At 41.1% G+C, this 9,885-nt stretch overlaps 2 protein-coding genes across 2 annotated transcripts; one reads left to right on the forward strand and one right to left on the reverse strand.

The window, feature by feature from the left end:
* Positions 1 to 1,693: 1,693 nt before the first annotated feature.
* Positions 1,694 to 4,322, forward strand: LOC100831372 (uncharacterized protein OsI_027940). The gene is made up of 6 exons (XM_003557764.4): positions 1,694 to 1,884; positions 2,496 to 2,682; positions 2,767 to 2,926; positions 3,012 to 3,040; positions 3,118 to 3,187; positions 3,898 to 4,322. The coding sequence occupies exons 1-6, from the start codon at positions 1,880 to 1,882 to the stop codon at positions 3,972 to 3,974; spliced, it is 528 nt and encodes a 175-aa protein (XP_003557812.1). The 5' UTR covers positions 1,694 to 1,879; the 3' UTR covers positions 3,975 to 4,322.
* A 309-nt stretch (positions 4,323 to 4,631) lies between these two features.
* Positions 4,632 to 9,637, reverse strand: LOC100831673 (probable F-actin-capping protein subunit beta). Its single transcript, XM_003557765.4, has 8 exons — positions 9,374 to 9,637; positions 8,904 to 8,974; positions 6,715 to 6,828; positions 6,471 to 6,553; positions 6,326 to 6,387; positions 6,098 to 6,217; positions 5,063 to 5,158; positions 4,632 to 4,988 (listed from the first exon to the last, which is right to left on the reverse strand). Exons 1-8 carry the CDS (start codon positions 9,500 to 9,502, stop codon positions 4,905 to 4,907), a joined length of 759 nt encoding a protein of 252 aa, XP_003557813.1. The 5' UTR covers positions 9,503 to 9,637; the 3' UTR covers positions 4,632 to 4,904.
* Positions 9,638 to 9,885: the final 248 nt, after the last annotated feature.

Below are 9,885 nucleotides of genomic sequence, written 5' to 3' on the forward strand. Positions count from 1 at the left end.
GTTGCTGGCACAACCCTGGCACACAGGCCAACTTGTTACCTTCACATGTCGCAACCTTGGGGCACAGGCCATATCAGTACCTTCATATGGACTCGTGAACAGACACTTACCGACGGAAAATCTTTTCTAGTTAGAATTTAACCGAATTGCTAGATGAGACTTTCCTTACTCATAAGTGAGTCCTCCTATTGATGCCAAGGTAGTGAACCACAAGATGGAACACATCGCACCCACACATGGCTGTGTGATAGTATAGGGATTTACCTACACATATCATCAAGCACCCAAATGAAATGAGACTGTGACAATCAGATAAAGAATTGAACTAAAACATTTTCGACCTTGTCAGTTTTCATTAAGTCCTTAACCATCTTTTCTTGGATCCTCTTTTATCCCGGCCATTTTAATTTTCCAGCATAAATGATCATTAGTTACTGCTACTTTCATTCCATTATACAACTATAGATTTTTTTCAATTTGTTCCCTTATATAGCCGAAACTACTATGCGTACGATACTTTGCCATCCGACAATGGTATGACAGTTGATCCCACCCATACCTACACTCTGCTCCACTGCATGGACGGTTTCATCCGGTGCATCATACAAAAGTTCGGACTAAAGAGGTCGTACGTATAGCAGCTTTGATATATAGCTCGTTGTCTTCTTGGTTATTGGGTGAATAACCACTTATACTCATTTACTACTAAACCAATGGGAATGACCAAGCGCTAGAAAACGAGAGTTTGACTTGGTGAAGTGCACAAATCTATATGGATTACATTGAGGAACAGAGGGAGTAACTATCTATTCCTTCTTCCTTAACTTCTCAAGGGCAATAAATCATTGATGGCATGACTCTCAAATAACTTGGTCTGACACGACGGTAATTTCGAGTGGTGGTGAAAAATTAACATTCCCAACTTGGGTAAAAAAAAGGTGACGATGAAATACAAGCGAAGGGGACATGATGACATGTGTTACTCTACACAAAAAAAGAGTTTAGGAGCAAAACTTATGCTACCACAATAGTCGAATGACCAAAAAGATATACCTATCTCTTATTAAAATGTTAATGCAGTTTGAATCCTTTCACATTTTTATCGAGTTTCGTCATCACTAATAATTATCTTGAACCACGGTTGTTCTTCGCAATTTCACTTTTTCCTTTTTTTTTAGAACACAGTACAACATTGTTGACGGGTACGTCACCTGCCTGAAAGAACAGCGCCGGTTAAATTCTGAAATAATTCAAGAAAATGTGACATTCATGTCAAGTCTAGGACTTGAACCTGTGTGGGCAGGTTCCATCACAAAAAATCAGACCACCTGAGTTAGACTCAGTTCACAATTTAAAAAAAATTATAAGCGTCAACCAATGCCTTGTTCTGTGAAACAGATTTTGTTTCAATTAGTAATAGAGTGTAAACATTGATAGTCAGAGATGATAATCGAACGCTAAAAGAAAGAATGGGACACCAATAACTAAATTGAATAATTTAATCATCCCAATACTTGGTAGATGTTAATGCGAAGAAAGGAAAAAGAAAAAGAAAACATTGATAACGAAGAAGCCAACCAGGAGTACGACGACCAAGTGACCTGGGAACCTTTCTCAGAAAAAAAAATGACCTGGGAACTGGAAGGACATGGAATCATCTAGAGCCTTTTGGAAGCAGCCAAGCCACCCTATTTACAGTTTTGCCCCCCTTCGCCTTCTCTCCAAACCCACCCAATCCGCCGCTTCTCCTCCTTTTATACCGTCCTCGGTTCCTCCTCCAATCCTCAGGTACTCTCCACGAAGTCTACTCTAAACCCTAACACCTAGATCCACGCAGGAGGAGAGGCAAGTCTCGAATCGGGAATTCAGAGGAGCAATCATGAGGTGACCCCCCGCTACTGCTTGCGATCAGTCTTTGATAGCTCTCTGATCCTTGATTCATGTGCCGTTGTTTACTTAATTTCGTGGTGGTGATGCTGCGACGCGGGGCCTGTGAGGATGTGTGGTTGTTTACGAGGGTGCTATTTTAGTTTTCTCATAGGATCCTGCAACTTCTTGATTTTCTTAGTTGGGTCATGGCATGGTTTCGGGAATCTAGAGTATGGACATTTTGTAGAATATTGGGGCCTGGTAGCGTATGAATTTTCATTTATTATGTATAAGAAAACGGATTCAAACCGATTTATGTGAACCTTGAAGTCTTTTCTCTTTTGTATTAGTTGGTTGCTTCTGAAGTTCAGTTATACGGAATACATGAATAGCAGTTTCAGAGAATTGTGATATTGCTCAGCGGATTACTTGCAAACTGCTGTGAATTAAACTACTCCCTCCGACCCATATTACTTGTTGCAGATTTAGTACAAAGTTGCACTAAATCAGCAACAAGTAATATGGGTCAGAGGGAGTATTTTATGTTATAATAATAATTGTAAACTGAGGATTTGTTGTGACTTGAGCAAAATTGTAAGCAAATTTGGGAATTGTTGCACTTGCAGTCGACATCCGAGCACTAAGTGGGCACAGAGGTCTGACAAGGTGTACTTGACGATTGAGCTGCCCGACGCCAAAGATGTGAAACTCAACTTGAAGCCCGATGGCCATTTTGATTTCTCAGCAAAGGCCCCTGCTGATGAAACACAATATGTATTTGACTTTGAGCTCTTTGATGCTGTCAATGTTGAGGTTGGTGTGATAGATATGAATTACTATCTCCTTTGTGCACTTTTTCTTGCATCTAATGGTATTGGTGTTGGTTTATTTTTGCAGGAGAGCAAGGCGGCTGTTGCCCAGAGATCTATTTGCTACCTTATCAAGAAAGCTGAAAGCAAGTGGTGGCCTAGGTTGCTGAAGAACGAAGGCAAGCCACCTGTGTTCTTGAAGGTTGACTGGGATAAATGGCAAGATGAGGATGATGAAGATGCTGGATGTAAGTCCACTGGTTGAGTCATTTGTTGCTTTGGGAACCTACTATCTAATTCAGTGTGAATTGACATCCATTATTTGTGTTGCAGTTGGTGACTTTGGTGATATGGACTTTTCGGTATGGGATTGATGCAAAGCTTTCTTGTTCAGTGAAGTAAAATGGTACGAAGGCTTCTCATGTTTTTGTGTTTGCAGAAGCTGGACATGGGGGGCGATGATGATGATGATGATATTGATGAGGATGAAGATGACATTGCTATCAAAGGTATGATATGCTCTTCATCATCTCCATGATTCATTTGGGGATGGTGCCTGTTCCAGGCTTCATAATTTGGGCCTGCTATTTTTTAGTGCTGTACTGGTGTTATTCAGAATGGGCATACTTGATACGCCTTTTGGTAGGGTTGTTTACTGAAATTCTCTCTTAATTAACATTAACAGTTAACCCTTTAGCTGAACAGGGAGAGTTGCATATAGATCCAAGGCAGATCTTTTTGCACCCTGATTCTCCCATACACTGTCATAATCTGCTTTCCATGTACACATGGGCGTGTCAGTCTGTTGTGGTGATTTCTGACCAAAGTGTTGTATAATCATGTCACAATTTAAGTGGTTGAATTATGTTCTAGTGATGCTCAACGTCTTAGTCACCGATCTTTGTTGTTATGTGACTTGTCTTCAAGACCATTTCAAACCATCAATCAGACTGGCTGACCATCAGTTTCAGGGAGAAAAACTGGCTGATCATCTTCTGGGATACAATTGACCTGGTGGTCTCGTGAGTAGTCCTAGCGTGTGAATTTTGATCACCACTCTTGAATATTCAACAAACTCTGATAGCAAACATGCAAACATAAAATGGCTGTATTGTGGGCAATGTGCGAAAGTATAACTCTGATAGCAAACATGCAAACATGAAATGGGTGTATTTGTGGGTAATGTGCGAAAGTAATATAAATGTTGCTGAAATTGCAGATAATGAAGACGTAGTGGCAGAAGGGAGCAAGGGAGACGAAGCTCCAGCAGCAACGGCAGATGAAGCGAAGCCATGAAAAACTGGAGTCTTTCTCTGTCCATCACATCTCTGTAATGATCATCAGATCTATTGCTAGATGCTACCTAGACATTTGCTGTGTACCTGGAGTAAGAAAGTAGATTTGGTGTTGCTAGTTTTTTGGCTGAAACTTGAATATTGAAAGTTACTGTTGATGTTGGACGTGCTGTTTTGGATTCTGGATACTGATCTCTAAAATATTTAAAGAGTGTTGAACTATTATTTGTAGTCTCGGATCAAGATTTCAAGGTGACGGACGGCCGTCATCTACTGAATTCTTTATGGGAACTGGAGGATTACCTGTGTGTTGCCACTGGCAAATATCTATACAATAAACCTTCAAAGAGAAGATGCTATCATTTTGTTTCCTTATTCAAATATAATCTTATTCGCTCCGTTTCATATTCTTGTCGTGATACATTTTCCTTTTTCGACAAATTAAAGACAAGAATTATGTAACGGATATCCATCCATTTTTTGACAAATTAAAACGGAGGGAGTACACAGATGGTTCATGACATAATCGACTGATGAGTTGCTTGGGATGGTAATAGAAAATATGTTCATTTTATAAAAGTAGAGATTACTGGCTGTTGTGATCCTGTTGTCGTGGTGTGGTGAGCGTGCATGCGTCTGTCTTAGGAAACATGCGCGGTTTACGAAATGTAGAGTGAAGATGCTTGAGCCGAGTTTAATTGGGTATATTCTTAGCACAGAACAAGGGTAGCGAATGCTACTACAGGTAGCAGTGGCATTTCTAAAGCCTGCCAACAACTGCCATGGAACATCTCCGGCTCCTCCATATTAGCCTCACCATGCTGACTGATATACAGATTACAGTGTCGAGAAAAATGAAACGGGCTAAGCATTGGCGTTCGGCGATAATACGATGATATATGTTCCTCTATTAAATTCGCATTTCTATGTATCAGCTGTCGGGTAGTCTCATGTTAAGCACTTCGGGTGGTGGCCGGAGACTGCAAACCATCTCTCTGGTTTTCCCAAAATAGACCTGCAATCACGGGGACACGCAGTTTAACTAGAATGCTGGACAATTCATGCAAGTTTCTTGTATGAAATTGATACCTGGTCAAGAGAATTTCTCAGCTTGCCTTCCATCTCTTCTATCATTTTTCCCATATTGACCAGATGCCCATCTGCCACAGCAAGAGTCATGCTCATCTGAAAAGATAAACATGTAGATAGGATTAGCTTTCTTGGATTTTCTGTAGTTTAGGAAGTGTTGTAGTAAACAGAACTGCATCGGATATAAATTTGCTTTCCAGCCAATTCTCGGACACACAGAATGGCTTATTCAGTTTAGCATGTAGCATATTCCTATTGACTTTCTAGGCTTTTTTAAGTCTATGCTCTTAGCAGAAAAGTAAATAAGTTCCTTTGATTGAAGAGTTCGCGTTTTCTGCTGCTCCCTGTGAATAGGTTATTCCAGAACATGTCACTCAAATATTATACTAGGTTTCAACATGAATACAAAAAGGTACTATAAAAATTAGCTATAAATGGTGCTTTAGGAAACAATGACTGTTAGTGGTGCCAGCACTGAGCTGGATCGTGTCGGCAGCAGAGGTGCCTTGCGGCCTGAGTATAGCTTACAGATGAGCATTATCTTCAATACCTTTTAAGAAAGGGATTGGTTTAATTAGTTTCCTCTAACATCGAGATAGACTTTGATTGTCAGTATTCGGTGATTATGCACCTCATTATATGTAGGGGACTTGACATGATTGATAAAGGAATCAAGAAAACCCAAATCCCAATCTCCTCTATCTTCCCTCCTTTGCCTAGCCAGACCAGCTCCAGGGTGCGATGGGCTGCAGCTGAGCCACCCCCAAAGTCCACACCCAACGGCGACACTCAAAACCTAGACTTGCAGTCAGAGATAGTGTTTGCCGCTAGATTTTCATGTCAGCACACAATTAATTAACTAGAAGTACAGAATGTATATAATGCAAACTGTTCAGTTAACTGATACCTTGATTAACACAATAGTTGTGGAAATGGAGATGCAAGTTAGGTTTATCTCACATAGAACCTTGATTAACACAAACCGATACCTTGAAGGCTTGAATTGACAAGGGGGAAAGGGATGGGAGAGATAACCTGCCGCCTAATCGACCCAGACAGGTTGAACATGCCAGATTGCATGTTATCTGTTGTCAATGACAGCATGACAGTGCTGTTCAAGCAGTAATGTGCTGCTCCTTCCTCTTCAGATCCAACCTATTAGTATTACAAGAATTTTATTTGTCAATTAACATAGAACAACAGCACAGAGGTGAAAGCGGGCCTAACAACTGATAACTTCATGGATAGTTTCATCTGAGCAACCTGGATAACATGAATAGCGTCCCACGAACCTATTTGCATGTGACCTCTTTTTCCTTGTCCATCTGCAACCAGAACACGAAATACATAGAAATGAAATATATTCTCTGGTTAACTAGATAAGTTGATATCAAGCATTCCTACAAACCTTTCTTTATTAAGAAGCATGCAATGAAACTCTCGTCTTCATCCTCCCAAATATACACAGATGAGACTCCACCTTCATAGTACCTAATTGCCAACAAATTTCATATGTTTTATATTCACATAATAGATACCATCAGCTGTATACCAAATTGTGTAATCATTCTATTACAACCGATAACATTCTTTCATGCTGCATGTATGAATTACTGCATAAAAGAGGGCAATAAATGAAAAATGGATCTTACTGATCACGGTAGACAGAGAAAACCTCATTTGCCTCAATCTCAAGATTCCTCATCTCATCTGAGGGAACAGTCCCATCTTCTAAAGGAGGCTCATATATATTTGACCAAGGTGATCTGCAAGTCAACCTCACAATCAACAAATGAGAATACGAATTGGACTTAACAACAGGGATCAGATCCATCAATTCATCTGTGGCTATTTGCACTAAATTTATCTATGCATTTACATATAGGATCATTGGTTGTGTTAGGCAAAGCTAGCCATGAGCTTGTGACTGTTGCTAATTTGCAGTCATGGCCAGTGGATCTGAACAAAGTTTCCTTGGTATGTATTGTAAAGTTATCCCACTGTGAGCAAAGGGTGTATCAGGCAGCACAATGCTAGAAGACACCTGAAGTAATGTGCACAGCAAAATACCAACAACCTAATCCGAGGTGCCTTTAATGGATCCATTGCTTTCCTTTGTAAAACCACTTTAATGTTTTATCCTATATTCTTGTACAATTGATTTGCACTAATAGTATATGCTTCCCCTGTCATGCAACTATATCATCAAAAATATTCCAGCACTTCATTTGCTATGTATAAAGATAGCTTCCTTCTTTCATGGCTGTTGAATTCAGGCAGCACAGTGCAGCCTTATTAAGCATCTCCAAGTGTTCCGTTCCCATTCAATTCTACCTTTCCCGATCCCCACAACCGACCATCGGTCCATCACCACCACCACACACACACCCTTATAATGGCCTTCTGCTACACATGCACACTCTTGACCCTTCCTCATGGCCTTTCGTTAGATTCTCCTAACCGCATGCATGAGCAATCACACCAATTTTAAAACTTGCTTCGTCTCATTCCATTCAAAATCTCCTACTCAATCATCACTTTGAGCTCCCATCTTTTTGTTGCTACAGCAGTAGCCTCTCTATCTCGGCTATATTCAACAATCTGCTGCATCAGTCTTATCCTCCACTTGCAGGTGACGCTGCCTCATCTAGCTGCTGACCAGCCTCACTCCTCGGGGCCGTCTCCCACCATCTTGCTCCTTTGCACCAAGGCTCTGGACGCATGCCAAAGGCAAAGGTCTCGTACCAGCCTGCAGCAGATGGCTATCGTAGAAAGGAGGCTCGCAGGCATGGTCCCCTCCACTGCAGCCATGCACGCGGCCTTAAATGATGTCCTTGTCACTGGCCTCTATTTGATGATCCTCTTTTCCTTTCTACTTTCTTTCCATTCTAAGTTTGCATCTGACGAAAGTTCAGTTTGCTTACTGCAACATGTAGATAACGATGGGCGAAAGACTGTTGCAGGTAATGTACAGTGTGTTCTACGAAATGCGATGTTGTCCCTTCTTTCAGCAAAAGATGTGATGTTCTATGTTTTCCTTACAAAAATTCGAATAGTACAGTTTGTAGTCTGTACATAAATTGACTCACCGATCTGAAAACACATTATGTGTTTTTGTGGTATGACTAGTATGAAAACACTTTACTATAGCACTCGATGAATCTCCTCTATGAGGCTAGTGTTGTCTGCCTGTTTACGTTAGGTATAATGTTCCCCTTGAAAGTTTGCAGAGTTCACTTTGGTCCCTTTGCAGAAGCCGGTTAGTTGATCTAACATGGCACTGTATGATGTCCTGGTAAGTTTTATGTGCATTTGGCCATTCGGGTCAGTGGTGTCTCTACCTTCACAGCATGTCATCTCATGAAGTGCTGCATGCAGTTTTTGTGTTTGCTAGAATTCCCCCTTGCCCATATGTTATCTTAGAGTTTCATGTCATTCTAACTTTATCGATTTTTTTATTTGTTTGATACTCAAGGGTTCTTTTTCTGCTCATCTAGAAGAAAATTATGCAAATGCTAGATGTCTACTACTCCCTCCGTCCCATATTAAGTGACTCAAATTTGCGTAAATATGAATGTATCTATACACAAAAAGTGTCTAGATACATGTAATATTTCATCACTTAATATAGGACGGAGGGAGTATCTTTTTTTTTCCAAAGACCATGTACATACTACTCAGCTTTATAGTTCTGCCAGTCTTGTACATACTATGCTCTAGGAATTCCTTCAACAGCATGGTGTGTATCACCTAGTTGATAGGATGATTTTGGCCACAGTGCTTATTGTTTCGGAGAAAATAAGTGGAAATCAGGGGATGTACTAAGGATGAATTTGCTGACCGATAGGAGTCGGCGTCGCGGTTATACTCGCAAAGGATGTATTCCTTATTGTTCTCCTTATCCATGCAAACCTGCACACCGTCCATAGAAAAACAATGGAAGCAAGGAGAAATGAGGAACAAGAAACGGAATTAAATCAATTGCTTCCATTCTAGTGTAGTACTCTTGAGGAAACATTGCCAATAACAACCATATTTCAACGAGATTGGTTAGACTCGCTCAAGGAACCTATTCAGAGGGGCAACCTCGATTCGATTCAAGTCAAGCACATAAAAGGTTATTCGATTTGAATTAACGACGCAAGGGTGCACGTGATAAACCTGAATAGAGGAGGGAGATTTTCTTGCCTAAATTCAACACTAACAAATGAAGGGCAGCGCGCCCCGCTGGAGCATTCATCCCCACGAGCAAATCAACAAGCTACAGGTGGTAGCGATGCGGGACCGAGGATCGGGGGTGGTTGCCTTTACCTGGAGCGGTAGGTCGACCTGGGAGAGGAGGTCGAGGGAGTGGTCAGGTAGGAGGGAGAGGAGCGCGTTGAGCGCCATCTCGGTGCTCCCGGGCGGCATCCGCCGCATCAGATCCATCGCCGCCTCCATGTATCCTCCTCCCCCTCTTCTTGGATCTCCCTTCTCTGCTTCTTCCTCTTCGGCTCCTGCTCCTGTCCTAATTCAGTTCCTTGCGTTCTTCTTCTTTTCCCCCTTCTGTTTGTTTTTCCTTTTTGTTGATGCCTCCTCTGCTTCTTGTTTCGTTTTATGTGTCTTTGTTTGCTGCTGACAGGTAGTGTACTCATATTATGAGGCCTCCTTTTCTCATGTGTCACAGTGTCAGTAATGGCACAACAAATCAAGATAAAGCTATTTATAAATGACCAGTTATTATGAAAATCAGCGGTATTGTATCATTATTTTGTATTAAATCAGCGAAACTTAATATGGGACGAAAAGAGGATACAACTTCTGAGGACGACAAGAACAAAAAA

This window comes from Brachypodium distachyon, chromosome 1, assembly GCF_000005505.3.
Source record: "Brachypodium distachyon strain Bd21 chromosome 1, Brachypodium_distachyon_v3.0, whole genome shotgun sequence".
Classification (NCBI taxonomy): domain Eukaryota; kingdom Viridiplantae; phylum Streptophyta; class Magnoliopsida; order Poales; family Poaceae; genus Brachypodium; species Brachypodium distachyon.